At 37.7% G+C, this 19195-nt stretch overlaps 1 protein-coding gene across 1 annotated transcript in view; it reads right to left on the bottom strand.

Moving 5' to 3' along the window:
• LOC106090296 (uncharacterized) overlaps positions 1 to 19195 on the bottom strand; it is an 878040-nt gene that overhangs the window by 113736 nt on the left and 745109 nt on the right. The window contains exon 5 of the mRNA XM_059360384.1: positions 16486 to 16673. Within this exon, the coding sequence (XP_059216367.1) occupies positions 16486 to 16673 (188 nt within the window). The remainder of the gene's footprint in view (positions 1 to 16485; positions 16674 to 19195) is intronic.

Here is a 19195-nt window from a genome sequence, read left to right as displayed (position 1 = left end):
AGAGCGATATTAAGATATGGTCCGGTTTGGACCACAATTAAATTATATTTATGTTGGAGAACTGTGTAAAATGTCAGCCAATTCGAATAAGAATTGCGCTCTTTGTGGGCTCAAGAAGTAAAATAGAGAGATCGATTTATATGGGAGCTGTATCGGGCTATAGACCGATTCAGACCATAATAAACACGTATGTTAATGGTCATGAGAGAATCCGTCGTACAAAATTTCAGCCAAATCGGATAATAATTGCGACCTCTGGAGGCTCAAGAAGTCAAGATCCCAGATCTGTTTATATGACAGCTATATCAGGTTATGAACCGATTTGAACCATACTTGGCACAGTTGTTGGATATAATAACGAAACATGTCGTGCAAAATTTCATTCCAATCGGATAAGAATTGCGCACTCTAGAGGCTCAAGAAGTCATGACCCAAGATCGGTTTATATGGCAGCTATATAAGGTTATGAACCGATTTGAACCATACTTGGCACAGCTGTTGGATATCATAACAAAACACGTCGTGCAAAGTTTCATTCCAATCGGATAAGAATTGCGCACTCTAGAGGCTCAAGAAGTCAAGACCCAAGATCGGTTTATATGACAGCTATTTCAGATTCTGGACCGATTTGAACCATACTTGGCACAGCTGTTGGATATCATAACAAAACACGTCGTGCAAAGTTTCATTCCAATCGGATAAGAATTGCGCACTCTAGAGGCTCAAGAAGTCAAGACCCAAGATCGGTTTATATGGCAGCTATATCAGGTAATGGACCGATATGGCCCATTTACAATACCAACCGACCTACACTAATAAAAAGTATTTGTGCAAAATTTCAATCGGCTAGCTTTACTCCTTCGGAAGTTAGCGTGCTTTCGGACGGACGGACGGATGGACGGACGGACGGACGGATGGACGGACGGACGGACGGACATGGCTAGATCGACATAAAATTTTCCCACCGGTCAAGAATATATATACTTTATAGGGTCTAAGACGAATATTTCGAGTAGTTACAATCAGAATGACGAAATTAGTATACCCCCCATCTTATGGTGGAGGGTATAAAAAGGATTGCTATGATATTAGAGCTATACCAGTTTATAAACCGATTGCGGCCATACTTAGTTTATCTGTCAGAGACCAAAGTGAATGACATTGTGCAAAATTTTGAGCAAAATCGGATAAGAATTGCGCCCTCTATAGGCTCAGGAATTATAATCGGGATATCGCTTTACATGAGAGCTATATCAGTTAATAACCCTTTGTTGACCATACTTGGCACAGATGTTGGAAGTCATTAAAAAACACTTAATCCAAAATTTCAGCCGAATCGGGTAATAATTGCGCCCTCTAGCGGCTGAAATGTCAATATCGGAGATCGTAAGAGGAAACATCTTTATGTTAAAGTTTGGTTCTTTGCTCGTTTTCATTGCTAAAGTCAAAATCCTACGAATAAGGAAAAATCTTACATTTTGGGCCAACCTTTTTTCAGTGCATTGTGGTTTCGACACACGTGGAGATGGACAAACCGACATGGCTAGATCGCCTCAATCAAACGGATCTGGAATCTTATACATAAAAATCAATATATGTTTGTTTGTTTGTGTGTTTCTTATAGACTCAGAAACGGTGAACCGATTTTCTTGAAATTTTCACAGATGGTGCATAATGATCCCGTGGTGAAAATAGGGTACTACATTTTTTAACATCTGAAGGGGGAGCGGACCCTCTCCCTTGCCCTAATTTTAAGAAACACCAGATCTCGGAGATGGGTGGTGCGATTTCAGCGAAATTTTGTGTACTCTCATATAAAGGGTGATTTTTTTGAGGTTAGGATTTTCATGCATTAGTATTTGACAGATCACGTGGGATTTCAGACATGGTGTCAAAGAGAAAGATGCTCAGTATGCTTTGACATTTCATCATGAATAGACTTACTAACGAGCAACGCTTGCAAATCATTGATTGCATACACAAAAAAAGTAACAAGTAAAAGCGTGCTAAGTTCGGCCGGGCCGAATCTTGGGAACACCATGGATTGTGCTAAAATATAGGAGCTATATCTCTAGTTATAGACTGAATTGGAACGTACTTGGCGCAGTTGTTGATAGTAATAACAGAACACTCTACAGGCTCTAGAAGTGAAATCGGGAGATCGGTTTATGTGGGAGCTATATCAGGTTTAATTTAATTTACTTACTTTAAACCGTACTTAGCACAGTTGTTGAGAGTCTCAACAGAACACCACATGCAAAACTTCAGCCAAATCCGATAAAAATTGTGGCTTCCATGGGCTCAAGAAGTCAAATCGGGAGATCAGTTTATATGGGAGCTATATCAGGTTATAGACCGATTTGGACCGTACTTGGCTCCGTTATTGGAAGTTATAACAGAACACTATGTGCAAAATTTCTGCCAAATCGGACAAAAATGGAGGCTTCCATGGACGCAAGAAGTCAAATCGGGAGATCGGTTTATATGGGAGCTATATCCAAATCTGAACCGATATGGCCCATTTGCAATTCCCAGTATAAGTATATAGGTATAAAAAGGCATTAAGTTCGGATACCCACCTCAGGTATATATATGTCGACCACATTTCGTCATAACAAGGTGAAAAATACATTATTTATGCACACATAGCATAGCAATGCGTTTTTTATGCCCAAGACCTTAAATCGAGAGATCGGTCTATATGGTAGCTACAACCAAATCTGTACCGATCTCGGCCTAACTGACCAATTTAAAGCGTGCTAAGTTCGGCCGGGCCGAATCTTAAGAGCACACCACCATGGATTCTGCTTAAAATGTATAAAAAAAATTTAGTTGAAGGGTATAATTTTATTCTACAAACCAAACTTCTCTCAAACCAGCAACAATTAAAGCTTCTAAGAACCGAACAAGGATGATCGAGGAACCGGTTTACATGGGAGCTATATCGAATATAGACTGATTTGGACCGTATTTGGCGCAGTTGTTGGAAGTCGTAACAGAACACCGCATGCAAAATTTCAGTTAAATCGGAATCCGTTGGATGTCTTCATTTGGTAGAAACATATGAAGTGGAGTAATTTTCTTTCTTGCAGCGCTACAAATGAAAATACTCTTAAGAGAATAGTTTCAACATTTTGACAAATCCTAACGACGAGTTTGGGTGGTTCCAAACGAAATCGCGATATAGGAAAGCAGTCAAATGCTATTACAAAGCAAAAATCACTTTTTTCTGCCTAACTTTAAAAAACGGATTTTTTATACCCACCACCGAAGGATGGGGGTAAATTCATTTTGTCATTCCGTTTGCAACACATCGAAATATCCATTTCCGACCCTATAAAGTATGTATATTCTTGATCAGCGTAAAAATCTAAGACGATCTAGACATGTCCGTCCGTCTGTCTGTTAAAATCACGCTACAGTCTTAAAAAATAGAGACATTGAGCTGAAACAGTGCACAGATTCTTTTTTTTTTTTTTGTCCATAAGAAGGTTAAGTTCGAAGATGGGTTATATATGACAATATGTTGATATAGCCCCCATATAGACCGACCCTCTGATTTAGGGTCTTAGGCCCATAAAAGCCACATTTATTATCCGATTTCGCTGAAATTTGGGATAGTGAGTTGTCTTAGGTCCTCCGACATCTTTATTTAATTTGGCCCTGATCGGATCAGATTTGGATATGGCTGCCATATAGACCGATATCTCGATTTAATGTTTTGGGCCCATAAAAGACGCATTTATTGTCCGATGTTGCCGAAATTTGGGACAGAGAGTTAAGTTAAGCCATTCCACATATTTCTGCAGTTTGGTCGAGATCAATCAAGATTTGCATATAGCTGCCATATAGACCGATATTTTGATTTAAAGTCTTGGCCCCGAAAAAGGCGCATTTAAAATCCGATTTAACTGAAATTTGAAACATTGACTTATGTTAGGCTTTTCGACATCCTTGTTGTATATGGTTCAGATCGGTTAATTTTTAGATATAGCTACTAAAAAGACCAATATTTCGTTATACACAATTGAACAATGACTTGTACTTATTAGTATTTGGTTCAAATCGGAACATATTTCGTTATAGCTGCTATAGGGCAAAAAAGCTCAACAATGTTTTAAATATTTCAAACAATTCCAAACAATTTTATATTCCATCTTGTTTTTCAATTTTCCAAGCATATAACCTAGTTTTTTTTTAAATTTATTACAATTTGCTTGTTTTTGATCGGATTTAAATAACTGCAGACAAAATAACTACTACTATTATATTTATGCTTTTAAACAAAATATGTACGCCTTAAATTGTCAATTTTTTATTAATATATATAACAAATAACACAAATGTAGTTTAGAAGCATACAAATTTTGAATTGATTTAATATCTGCAGACAGTGTTTGCTGATATGAGCAGAATAATTTTTCCGGGTTTATGTAAGGGTCAAACACATATTATTGTACCAAGTTCATCAGTAGAAAAATTCACCTTTTATGGGCCTAAGGACAGCTATTTCCAAATATAGACCGATCTGAACCATATTAAATACGAATTTCGAAAAGCCTAACACAGCTCACTGTGTCAATTTCAGTGAAATCGAGTTATAAACTTGCTTTAATTTTTCAAAGAACTAAAATCGGGAGATCGGTATATATGTCGTCAGCTATATCCAAATATAGCCCGATCTTGACCATACTCGGGACGAATGTCGAAGGGCTTTACAGAACTCATTGTGCCAATCGCAATAGGTTATTAAATTCACCTTTTATGGGCCTAAACCTTTAAATTGGCAGATCGGTATATTTGGCAGCTATATCCAAATCTGGACCGATCTGGGCCGCATTGAACAGGGGTGTGGGGGCCTAACACAATACGCTATATCAAAATTTTGTGAAATCGGACAACAAATGCGCCTATTATGGGCCCTTATAAGAGTATAAATCGCGAGATGGGTCTATATTACAGCTAAACCCAATTCTGGATCAATCTGGGCGAAATTAAACAAGAATGTGGACTGGCCTTACATAATTAACTGTCCCAAATTTCAGAGAAATTGGGCAATAAATGATCTTAAATCAGCAGATTGGTCTATATGGGGGTTATATCAAGATATAGTTCGATGTGGCCCACCTTCGAACTTAACTTGCCTATGGGCAAAAAAAGAATCTGTACAAAGTTTCGGCTCAATATCTCTACTTTTATACCCTCCACCATAGGATGGGGGGTATACTAATTTCGTCATTCTGTTTGTAACTACTCGAAATATTCATCTGAGACCCCATAAAGTATATATATTCTTGATCGTCGCGACATTTTATGTCGATCTAGTCATGTCCGTCCGTCTGTCTGTCGAAAGCACGCTAACTTTCAAAGGAGTAAAGCTAGCCGCTTGAAATTTTGCACAAATACTTCTTATTAGTGTAGGTCGGTTGGTATTGTAAATGGGCCATATCGGTCCATTTTTTGATATAGCTGCCATATAAACCGATCTTGGGTCTTGACTTCTTGAGCCTCTAGAGTGCGCAATTCTTATCCGATTGGAATGAAATTTTGCACGACGTGTTTTGTTATGATATGCAACAACTGTGCCATGTATGGTTCGAATCGGTCCAGAATCTGAAATAGCTGTCATATAAACCGATCTTGGGTCTTGACTTCTTGAGCCTCTAGAGGGCCCAATTCTTATCCGATTTGAATGAATTTTTGCACGACGTGATTTGTTATGATATCCAACAATAGAACCTGATATAGGTGCCATATAAACCGATCTTGGGTCTTGACTTCTTGAGCCTCTAGAGTGTGCAATTCTTATCCGATGGGGATGAAATTTTGCACGACGTGATTTGTTATGATATCCAACAATAAAACCTGATATAACTGTCATATAAACCGATCTTGGGTGTTGACTTCTTGAGCCTCTAGAGGGCCCAATTCTTATCCGATTTGAAATTATAAATTTTTCACGGCGTGTTTTGTTATGATATTCAACAACTGTGCCAAGTATGATTCAAATCGGTTCATTACCTGATATAGCTCCCATATAAACCGATCTAGGATCTTGACTTCTTGAGCCTCTAGAGGTCGCAATAATTATCCGATTTGCCTGAAATTTTTGTACGACGGATCCTCTCATGACCATCAACATACGTGTTTATTATCCCAAAGGGCGCAATTCTTATTCGAATTGGCTGACATTTTACACAGGTCTCCAACATATAATTTAATTGTGGTCCAAACCGGATCATATCTTGATATCGCTCTAATAGCAGAGCAAATCTTTTCTTATATACTTTTTTGCCTAAGAAGATATGCCGGGAAAAGAACTCGACAAATGCGCTCCATGGTGGAGGGTATATAAGATTCGGCCCGGCCGAACTTAGCACACTTTTACTTGTTAAAGACTGTAGCGTGATTTCAATAGACAGGCGGATAGACGGACGGACATGGCTAGATCGTCTTCGATTTTTACGACAATCCAGAATATGTATACTTTATACTGTCAGAAATGGATATTTTGATGTGATGCAAAAGGAATGACAAAAGGAAAATAGCCTTCGGAGGTGGGTATAGGAAGGTCATGCACAAACTACTTTGCTATTAAATTTTTGTGAAATTTTTTAAACCATTTTGTGCGAGAGGTTTTTTTTATGAATCACCTTATTTGTAAGTTTTATCTAGTCTTATATAAAAACTCATCAAAATATCATACAGAGATTTAAGGATGTAAAAATGTCATCACTTGAATGTATATTAGGGTTGGCCAATTTTTGCCGTTCTCAAAATCCTAATCGACGACAAATTCTAAAAAGTTTCGCAAGCGAAACAGTGGGCTTAAATCAAAATCTAGGTTCCGGATTTAAGCAACAAAATCCAAATACAAAACTTTAACATCAAAAGCCGGAAGCTTGATCTTAGTTTCTTGGCAAAAATTCTTAGAAATTGTTGTAGATAACTCACCGGATGGTGAGTAGCTTTTGGCCCTTACAAATTGACCCACCCTAATGAACTACATCGATGGCCTCATATAAAAAGAGCCTAACTATATTTTTTTTCAAAATGGGTATTTTGGTTTATTCTGGAGGACAAATTTCAGACGAATTTCAGACGCAAATAATAGATTTATTATCATTTCTAAAAAGGCCTGAGTCAAAGTTTTTCATTGTCCTGTACATTAAGAAAATATGGAACTAGCTTTCTTTAGTTATTCTGGAAGACAAATGTCACCTGCACCTTGCCTTAGATTTTTAGGCGAATGTAATTGGATATACCAGACTTAAAACAATTTCCAGAAAACGCCTAGGTGCAGTATTTTCCTTCTTCTGTAAAATAACAAAAGAAAAACGAGTTAGGCCTTTTTCATATTAAGTCATCTGTATGCGTATCTGCATGGAATTCAGTTTGTATAACGCCTTCATTTTCTTGTGCATCTTTAATCGCATACTCTCGAGGAAATGCATTGTTGCGATCAACATTCACACACACATGAAAAAAAATCTAAAGTTCCATCCTTAATTATTATTAAGTGGCCCAACTATGCACAGTTATGAAGTGAAATTTTAATTTATTGCAAAAGTTTTGTTCACTTCCAAGGAAAAACTAGAACCTTCTTCATATCGCTTTTGACTGCCGGTAGGGTTGTTATTGTAGTTGGCCTCTTTCTGCATTGTCAAAAATACTTAAATGATGTAGTTGTGAAATTTCAAGGATAAACAAGTAAGAGCGTGCTAAGTTAGGCCGAGCCGAATCTTATAAACCCTCCACCATGGATCGCATTTGTCGAGTTCAATGCGCGGTATCTCTTTTTAGGCAAACAGAGAATATTGAATAAGAACTGTTATGCTATTGGAGTTATATCAAGTCAAAGTCCGATTCGGACCATAAATGAATGCTGAACATTGCAGAAATCATTGTGTAATATTTTAGTTCATGCGGATAAGAATTGCGCCTTGTAGGAGCTCAAGAAGCAAAATCGAGAGATCGGTTTATATGGGAGCTCTATCAAGCTATTGATCGATTCAGACCAAATTTCTGCCAAATCAAATGAGAATTGCGCCCTCTAGAAGCTCTAGAAGTCATGATCCCAGATCGGTTTACATGGTAGCTATATCAGGTTATGTACCGATTTGCGCCATACTTAACACAGTTGTTGGAAGTGATACCAAACCACCACGTGGAAAATTTCAGTAAATCGGACAAGAATTGGGCCCTCTAGAGGCTCAAGAATTCAAGACCCCAGATCGGTTTATATGGCAGCTATATCAAAACATGGTCCGATTTGGACTATTTGCAATCCCAACCGACGTACACTAATAAAAAATATTTGTTGCAAAATTTCAAGCGGCTAGCTTTATTCCTTCGTAAGTTAGCATGCTTTCGACAGACAGACGGATGGACGGACGGACATGGCTAGATCGACTTAAAATGACATGACGATCTAGGTGTTACAAACAAAATGACGAAATTAGTATACCCTCATCCTATGTTGAAGGGTATAAAAATATCCACGTTAGTGAAATTGATCTAAATTCATATTTCGGTGTGCAGTAAAGAAATATTAACACAGCAACATAGAATTAATCAAAAAACTGTATTTTTAACTTCGCAAGAAAAAAATAACTTTTTATACCCACCACCGAAGGATGGGGGTATATTCATTTTGTCATTCCGTTTGCTCTGATCCATTTCTTGATCATAGTAAAAATCTAAGACGATCTAGCCATTTTCGTCCGTCTGTCCGCCTTTCTGTTGAAATCACGCTACAGTCTTTAAAATACAGATATTTAGCTGAAACTTTGCACAGATTCTTTTTTTGTCCACAAGCAGGTCAAGTTCGAAGATGGGCTATTACGGACTATATATCTTGATATAGACCTCATATAGACCGATCCGTTTATTTAGGGTCTTAGGCCCATAAAAGCCACATCCATTATCCGATTTTGCCGAAATTTGGGACAGTGAGTAACGTTAGGCCCTTCGACATCTTTCTTCAATTTGGCTCAGATCGGTAAAGATTTGGATATAGCTGCCATATAAACCGATCTCTCGATTTAAGATCTTGGGCCCATAAAAGGCGCATTTAGTGTCCAATTTCGCCGGAATTTGGGACAGTGAATTGTGTTAGGCCCTTCCACTCCCCTCTTTATTTTGGCCCAGATCGGTTCAGATTTGGATATAGCTACCATATAGACCGATATCTCGATTAAAAGTCTTGGCCCCATAAAAGGCACATTTCTACTCCGATTTCGCTAAAATTTGACACAGTGACTTATGTTAGGCTTTTCGACATTCGTGTCAGATCGGTCTATATTTGGATATGGCTACCACAAAGACCAATACTTTGTTCTACCAAATTGAACAATAACTTGTACTTATTAGGCCTCTCAATATCCGCGTCGAATTCGTTCCAAATCTTTATATTTCCATGAAGTTGCTATGGCATAAATTTTGCTTTTTGTCTCGGATTATGACAAAAGGTGTTAATATATATACCCGAGGTGGTGGGTATCCAAAGTTCGGCCCGGCCGAACTTAACGTTTTTTTTCTTGTTCTTGTTTATTTCGCTTTTGATTGCTCGTATGGTTGTTATTGTGTTTGGGCTCTTTGAGCAGTTTCATTGCACTAACGTGACAATAGATCTGAAGTAAGCAAATGCTACAATATATGGATGAATATCAGCAAAGCAAAATAGAATTAATAACAAAACTTTATTTTTCATAACAAAGTTTGGAAACATTGTTTGCTGCTGCCTTAAAGTGATACCTTAAAAGGGCTCGAAAATAAAGGTTGAAGATGTATGAAAAATGGATTGTTGTTCCACATTGTTGCTCGGTGAATGATAAATATAAGTTTCGTCGATTCATGTAAGGCACCTGTACGAAAACAACTATAACTTTTGGGATGTCTAAGCGAAAAGCAAAATAATTTTATTATAGAACCTTATTTTTATTGTAGCTGTGAATTTTAAACAAAAGTTCATATATCGACAACAGTTTTTGTGAACGAAATTGTCTACATCCGTTTACATTCTGACAATGTCTAATGCATAGTTTTATAAAGACTCAAAATTTTTCATAATGCTTAGAATCGAATCAGTATTGCCTTCATCCTATGATTGTGTATTTACTAACACATACCATTGCACCACTGCCACCCACCCGGGAAACATTTTTAGAAGAAGGTTGCGATCGCTGACGAGATCGCCTAAGAGTCGTAGACGATTCCCCCTTCGTTGTATCATCAAGACGAATCTTCTGGAAGAGTGTATCGCGAATCTTTCATATGAGTTGCTAATGAGTAAGTCAGAAGAGTCTTGGAAGATTTTAGAATCACACAAGAATCGTAAGGATGAGTAAAAAATTAATGCTCGCCTGGACGAATAGCAAATAAGTGTTTTGTAATATTTATTAAATATTATTCTGTAGGAGATGCACGTTTTTCGCTTGGAAGATCTGAAAATGCGTTAGTTTCTTCATCAAAAATGTAACAACTCCAAAAAAACTTTAAAAAAACATGTAAAAACGTGCCGGGACGAATCTTGGTAATCAACCACCATGGATTCCGCTAGAAAATTTTAATTATTTTGTAGCAATCAAATCGGGAATTGGTTGAGGCTTCATTAGTCTCAAGAAGTCATATCGGGATATCGATACTTAAGGGGGCCTTTATTCACCGATTCGGATAAAACTTGGCACTGATGTTGTAAGTCATATAATAGGTTTTAGGGTCAAATTTCCACCAAATCAGGTAAAAATTTAGGCTTCTAGAAGCTGAAGAAGTAAAATCCGGGGATCGGTTTATATGGGGGCTATATCTGTTTATAGACCGATTCGGATCATACTTGACATGGATGTTGAAAGTCCTAATACAAGTTTTTGTTCCAAGTTTCAGCCAAGTCGGATAAAAATTGAGGCTTCTAAGGGCTCAAGAAGTCAAATCCGGCGATCGGTTTATATAGGGGTTATATCTGTTTATGGACCGATTCAAATCATACTAGGCATGAATGTTGCAGGTCATAGCCCAAGACGTTGTTCCAAATTTCAACCAAGTCGGATTAAAATTGCGGCTTTAAGAGGCTCAAGAATTCAAATCCGGGGATCGGTTTACTTGGAAGCTATATTTGTTTATAGACCGATTCAGATCATACTTAGCATGGATTTTGGAAGTCACTATACAAGCCTTTTTTTCATAATTTTAGCCAAATCGGATGAAAATTGACGCTTCTAGGGGCTCAAGAAGGTAAATCCGGGGATCTGTTTATATGGGCGCTACAATAGTTAAAAGACCGTCTAGGATCGTATTTGACATGGATGATAAAAGTCATAACACAATTCATTGTTCCAAATTTCAAAAAATTGAGGCTTTTAAGGGCTCAAGAAGTCAAATCCGAGAATCGGTTTATATGGGGCCTATATCAGTTTATAGACCGACTAGCATCATACTTGGCATGGATGATGGACGACACAAATTTCAGCCAAATTTGATGAAAAGTGAGGCTTCTATGGGGCTCGAGAAGTCAAAACAGCGGTGATTTTCCTCTCCTACAACATTTGTGAGGTACTATGCCATGTAAAACTCCTCTCCAAAGAGGTGTCGCACTGCGGTACGCCGTTCGGACTCGGCTATAAAAAGGAGGCCCCTTATCATTGAGCATAAACTTTAATCGGACTGCGCTCATTGATATGTGAGAAGTTTGCCCTGTTCCTTAGAGGAATGTTCATCGGCAAAATTTGCAAATTTTTAGTTAAATTTAGAAAAAAATATTCAAATTTTAAAACCTTTGGACCGATAGGGACACAATGGGTATCAAATGAAAGATATTGGAGAGTAAAATACGAATATGGTAAAAATCTTGGGTTCAAGTATCCTATGGGTCGCCCTACCCCAAAAACCGCTCCAAACAGACATATTGGACGTACATATCAAATTAAAGGTATTCGGGAGTAGCTTCAAATATGACATAAAACATATGGTCCAAGTAATTGATGGTCGCGTGTGGACATCTTTACCGATAGTAAAATTGCCATAAGGGCAATAACAACCAGGAAGGTAAGGTCACGAACAGTCTTGTAGTATAAGAAGAAGATTAACGCCTTCTCTGAAGATGGGAAAATCCGCATCGTTTGGGTGCCGGCCCTTAACGGAGGGGGAAATGAAAGGCCAGATGACTGCCGTCAATAAACTTGGTTAGCCCGAAGCCTTTCGGGTCGCCGCAGTCCGAGTTAAGGGAGTGGGCGACGAATGCGCATGCAACATTGTGGCACAGCGAAACGGTCGGTAGGACGGCGAAAATCCGAAAATAGTGAGAAGACGAGTCTTTTACTGAAAGGAAGTAAGAAGGAGGTCAGTATAGCTATGGGTATCATAACGGGACATATACGTCTACGAGCTCACTTATGTAAAATCGGTGCGGCAAGTGATAGCATGTGTAGGGAATGCGGGGAAGAAGATGAGACGTTGGAGAATTTCCTTTGTCACTACCCGGCGTTTGCGTCTAACAGATACCAGCACTTAGGTGGAGACACAATACCAGACATGAACCAACTTAAGGGAGTGGTATTGAAAACAATTAAGGATTCTGTATGTAGCATGGAAATCCTAAATTAAAATGTTCTTTTTAGAGGTTAGGTTAGATTAGGTTGAAAAGAGGGTGCAGATATTAATCTGCCCATGCCACTATGGACATACACCTAATCCAGTAATCGGCTTGTTGTGCGCTCTAAAAACTATAAAGTAGCCTCTAAAAAGAAAATTTTAAGTTAGGAATTCCGTACTGCTTACAAAATCCTTAATTGTTTTCAATACCACTCTCCTAAGTTGGTCCACCTAAGTGCCGGTATCTGTTAGACGCGAAAGCCGGGTAATGACAAAGGAAATGCTCCAACGTCACATCATCTTCCCCTACACATACTATCACTTGCCGCACCGATTTTACATAAGTGAGCTCGTAGCCCTATGTGTCCCGTTATGATACAAATAGCTATACTGACCTCCTTCTTGTTACCTTTCAGTAGAGGTTACTTTATAGTTTTAAGAGCGCACAACAGCGCCGATTACTGGTTTAGGTGTATGTCCATAGTGGCATGGGGCCGATTAATATCTGCACCCTCTTTTCAACCTAACCTAACCTATCCTAATTGATGGTCGCCCCATCCCCGATAAGTCCCCCTTCCTTCAAATTTGTGCTCAAGTGGCAAATGGGGTGTGGCGCACAACACTCGATCTCGGAGATGAGTAGGGCGATTTAAGAGAAATTTTGTTTGTACACTAACAGTAACCTAAAAACAAAAATTGTGTACCAAAATCTGGGGTGGGTGCATAGGAGGGCTGCCCACCTCCAAAACCCCCCAAACGGATTTATAGACCAATCACTACAATAAGGGAATCAAATTCGAGAGTAGAAAACGAATCTTATATGCAATTTTGGGACTTGGTGCTTCGTGGTTCTCCTCACCGTCAAAAAACCCCTCAAATCGGACATATTTGCCGACCATGGCAATATGGATCTTACATGAAAGGTCTTTGGGAGTAGAGTGCGAAATTGACTTTCGCTTTTTGGAAGTCTTTGGGAATCCGCCACACTCCAAGAAGGACTTTTCTGACCATTGCAATGTGGGATTTAAAAAATTTAGTGTAGAAAAATCCACAGGAAAAGTGGAATACATTTTCAACTGAAATTAGGCAGAAATGTTCAAATGTAGAGTACTCCTCCCAACATAGCATAATCGGGTGCAACAGAGCGGGCCGGCTCAGCTAGTCTTATGTACACAAATCAATTTGTGTTTGTTTGTCTGCTCCGTATAGACTCAAAAACGGCTAAACCCCTTACCCTAATTTTCAGAAACGCCAGATTTCGGAAATAAGAGGTGCGATTTAAGCGAAATTTTATGTGCTCTCTTATAGTAACCTGAAAACAATAAATTGGTATCCAAATTTCGGATGAGGTATTTAGGGGGCCGCCCCACCCACAAAACCCACCAAATATTGGGTTGCCCAAAAAGTAATTGCGGATTTTTTAAAAGAAAGTAAATGCATTTTTAATAAAACTTAGAATGAACTTTAATCAAATATACTTTTTTACACTTTTTTTCTAAAGCAAGCTAAAAGTAACAGCTGATAACTGACAGAAGAAAGAATGCAATTACAGAGTCACAAGCTGTGAAAAAATTTTCAACGCCGACTATATGAAAAATCCGCAATTACTTTTTGGGCAACCCTATATACAATATATATGGACAAATCACAACAATATGGGACCCAAATGAAAGGTATTTGAGATTAGAAAATTTGACATCTAATTTTGGGACCAAGTGTTTACGGGGTTTAAATAAATGGTATTTGAGAGTAGAGCACGATGCTAATATTTTCCAGGACTATGATAGCCACTTTCTGGACCACGTTTCTGGGGGTCCACACCTCGCCCTAAACTCACCAACCGCCACCCTGGGGGCCTTACCACTCCAAATCGCCATGAGAATATCTGGCTCAAATAAAGTCTTTTTACAATAGAGTACATCTAACATCAAAACTTAAATGACCCTCCGAGCGATTTGATAGACCAATTAAGATCATATGGGATTCAGATAAAGGCATTTATATTGTTATTCTATTAGTCAAGCGATATACATGTAGCATGCTATTCCACTAAAAGCTCTTTAAGAGCCGAAAATAAATATTCAATGGATAATTTTGTTCCATATAAAGTAAAATAAGGCACAGCGGAGCGGGCCCGGTTCAGCTTGTATTTTATATATGCTAGCTGGCCCGGGGTGCTTCGCTACACCCTTAAATATTTGCGACATGGTCCAAATAATTTTTATTCGTAAATAACTCTCAAATACCTTTCATTTGAATTCGATATTGTCCCGTTTGGTATACATTTCCAATTGGAGCATATTTTAGGGTGGATAATTAACCCAAATTTTTATATAGGTTTCATATTCTACACTCAAGTAACATTCATTTGAATCTCACATGGTCACGATGGCCTACATATCCGTATAGGGGTGGTTCTTGAGGTGGGGTGGCCCCCCTGAAACTTTACCCCAAATTTTTATATACATTTCGCATTTACCTTTCATTTCATATCCCTACTGTCCCAATCGGTTAACATGTAATTTTTTGGCTGTTTTTGGGGGTGGGGTAGGCGCTCGAAACTTGGGGTCAAATTGTTATTTCAAGTTTGTACTCTTCTCTTAAATGCCTTTCAGTTGATACCCATATTGTCCCAATCGGCAAACATGTCTGTTTGGGTGGGTTTTTCGATAGGGCGTTCCCCATGGTTATTTGACCACAAGGGGCATAGAACATTTCGTTTAAATCGATGTACCCATCTCCGAGACCTGGCGTTTTTGAAAATTGGGGTTAGGGCGAGGGGTCGCCCCCTCGCGGGTATCACAAAATGAGGTACCCTATTTTCACCGCGTGGACAAACTCTACCATCTGTGACAATTTCAAGCAAATCGGTTGAGCCGGAACGACAATTGTAGAATAGCTTTAGGTTTGATTCCGTAATATACATATATTAAATTAAATTAAAATTGCTGAGTTAGGTTACGACAATTACAAAATTGATTTAAATTTGATTCCAAACTGTATGGTCTTATATTGGAATTCGGTTTCCCGTTCTTATGCGTAATTGCTGAATTAGACTATGACACTAGCAAAATTGTTTAAGATTTAATTCCATAATAGGCGAAACCTAACTAACTAGATTAAATTATAAAAAAAATATATTGGACTTAAAATAATGTTTGGTGTTTTTTTTTGGAAAGAGAAGCCCAATACCATAACACAAGCTGCAAAAAAGTTTACATGTTGACAACAAATATGTATTTTCCCAGGATATGAGAATCCAGAATGATATAAACGTATTTATACATGGTTACATATTTTTTTCAATGAACATAATACCTTACATAAACATACATTCATATATCAATATTGATTTCAGTTTTCCAAAAATAGGAACAAATAAACGGAAACAGCTACAACAACTACAATAGTGAAACGCAACGATTTGCAAACTATTTACAATGCTGGAAATTCCCCTGCACTGATGCATGAAGATGAGTTCTCCATCAATGAAAATGGCAGATATTAAGCGTTGCCATGGGAGACTTTATAACTATTGAGCTCTGCTTCAAGACCAAAAAATTATGTTGAAAAACAAAAATTATGTGTTACTTTTGCTCTTTTAAAATGCTTTGCCATTACTTTTTGTGACTATTGTATTTGCAAGAGGAGTTTCCGGATGTATTTTTTTAAACAAAATATAATAAAAATAAATGTGTCTCATTGTTATTGTTGTTGTTGTTGCAGTCCGTTGTTCATTTAGTCAATGAAAATGAAAAAAAAACAAACAAGTGTCAGTTTGGTTTTATATCATATTTACACAATGGGATAGGATACATTCATATCCTGCACATGTACAAATTCGAATTTATTTTCTTTCTACACAATTTTTCATTTAATTTGAAGTTGTGAACTCACCTGAGTTGGGGGCAATGTAGCAGCAACAGCAGCAGCAGTTGGTTGATATTGCTGAGATTGAGGTGGTTGCTGTTGCTCTTGGGCCTGTGGGTTATAGGCCGGGGCCGAGTATTGAGCATGGGGTTGAGGGGTAAATTCACGTACAACCCTCTCCTCGCTTGCTGGAGGCCAAGCTACACGCTTGTAACCTGTGTAAGTTGTAGATATGAAAAGGAAAGATAGAAAGGGGATTTAAATATAAAATTAAAAATATATTAGGACAAAAATTAGAATAAGAGCAAATGTAATTTTTACTTAGCTCGATGATGATTCTGAAAGCTTGTTAGAAATTATATAGTTGAATATGTTTTCTTTCTGCCCTCGTTGGAAAAAGTTTGGGCGAAAAAAGTGATATGTGCAAATATGCATTGTATTCGCGTCAAAAAGAAAAAAAATAGTGTTTTTTAGGACACTCTACACTGCAAAAAATATTTGTCCTAATCTAATTTAAAGATGTAAAATTTTCCAATGTTTTATATAAATAATTCCTTTGGTGATATATTTTTTACTTGATATTAGACAATTTTTATCTTAAATGGTACCTATTGAGGTTCCATTGCAGGATATTGTCCGGGTTTAGACCATTGTTTAATGCTTTCTATTCAAAGAATATTAATATATATATATACTTTACTTTGCCTATTATTATTAAATCCAAAATCTTTAAATGAACTATACTTACAATGGATGTTGGAAGTCATACAAAAAACCTATGTGCAAAATTTCAGCCAAATCGGACAAAAATTGCAGCTTCCATGGGCTCTAAATGTTAAATCGGAAGGTCAATTTATATCTTATAGCTATATCTGGTTATAGATCGATTTGGATAAACTTTTAACGGTTGTTGGGAGTCTAAATAAAATATTCCGTGCAAAATTTTAGCCAAAACGGACAACAATGCGCCTTTCAGGTTACTGATAAATTTGGAAGATACAAAACATGTAAAGTTTCAGCTAAATCTGATAACAATTGAAGTCAAATCGAAGGACAACTTTATGTGGGAGCTATATCCAAATCGGAACCTAGATGACCTATTTGCAATCCTCAACGAAGCACAGGGGGATAGACACGAAAAAAAAACTAATAAAAATATGTCATATGAGAATGGATAGAGATAACTGTTCGAAATTCGAAATGGTTGGCGCTGAGATTTTATCGATTTCATGTGTAAAAGCCCCTAGGTGGACGGGGTGCTTCTTGGCCGGGCCCTAAAGTTGGTCACCTCGGCATTTGGAAACATTGTTCGTGCCGCCAAATCTTCATTTGAGGTCCAATGTTCAAAATTGTTTTAAGAATTTTGTAGATAAAAGTGTTGTTAAGAAACCTAAAATTAAAAATCTAAAAATTACAGATATATGTTTGTCCGATGTGGATTTATATTGCAGTAATGTTGTAATTTTTAAATCGATATATATATATATATATATATATATATATATATATATATATATTTATATATATATTAAATCAATTTGTGTTTGTTTGTTTGTATGTTTGTGGTGATCCCGTGGTAATTTTTTGATATCTGAAGGGGGGCGGCCCTTCCCCTTACCATAGTTTTCAGAAACGCCAGATCTCGGAGATGGGTGTGCGATTTAAGCGATATTTTATATGATCTCATATAGTACCCTAAAAATAAAAATTTGGTATCCAAAATTCGGATGGGGTACCTAGGGGGGCCGCCACACCCTAAAACTTACCAAACATACATTTAGACCAATCACGACAATATGGGACTCAAATGAAAGGTATTTAGGATAAGAAAACGTATCTGATATCCATTTGTCGAACCAAGTGCTAGGGGGACCACCCAAACCCCCAAAACACCCCTAAATCGGACATATTTACCGACCATGGCAATATGGGACTCAAATGAAAGGTATTTGCGAGTAGAATACGAATCTGATATCCAAATGGGGGACCACGTTTCTGGGGGTCCACCCCTTCCCCAAAACACCCCCCACACAGAACTTTTTTAATGACCATGGGAATATGGGGCTTCAATAAAAGGTATTAGAGTGTATTGGGTTGCCCAAAAAGTAATTGCGGATTTTTCATATTGTCGGCGTTGACAAATTTTTTCACAGCTTGTGACTCTGTTATTGCATTCCTTCTTCTGTCAGTTATCAGCTGTTACTTTTAGCTTGCTTTAGAAAAAAAGTATATTTGATTAAAGTTCATTCTAAGTTTTATTAAAAATGCATTTACTTTCTTTTAAAAAATCCGCAATTACTTTTTGGGCAACCCAATAGAATAAGAATCTGATATCCAAATATGGGACCAAGTGTTTGGGGGGCCGCCTCTTCCCAAAAACATCCCCCAAAGGGTACAAATTTACTACCATAGCAATATGGGGCTCAAAGCACGAATCTGATATCAATATTTGGGAAAAGTGTCTATGGGGCCACCCCACCTCCACAACACCACCCAAATAGTAAGAATTTGCTGACTTTTGCAATATGAGGCTCAAATAAGAGGGTTTTTAGAGTAGAACACGAATCCGATATATATTTTAAGGTCAACTCATTGAGTGGCCGCCCATCCCCCAAAACACCCTCCAAGCCGGTCATGTTTGCCGACTATGGAAATATGGCGCTCACATTAAAGGTATTTGGGAGTAGACCACGTATCTGATATCAACATTAGGGACCAACTGTCTAGGGAACGTCTC

The sequence above is a fragment of the Stomoxys calcitrans genome, chromosome 1, assembly GCF_963082655.1.
Source record: "Stomoxys calcitrans chromosome 1, idStoCalc2.1, whole genome shotgun sequence".
In the NCBI taxonomy this organism is placed as follows: domain Eukaryota; kingdom Metazoa; phylum Arthropoda; class Insecta; order Diptera; family Muscidae; genus Stomoxys; species Stomoxys calcitrans.
The sequence above is the reverse complement of the archived record's forward strand: the minus strand, read 5'-3'. Positions and strand labels throughout refer to the sequence as shown.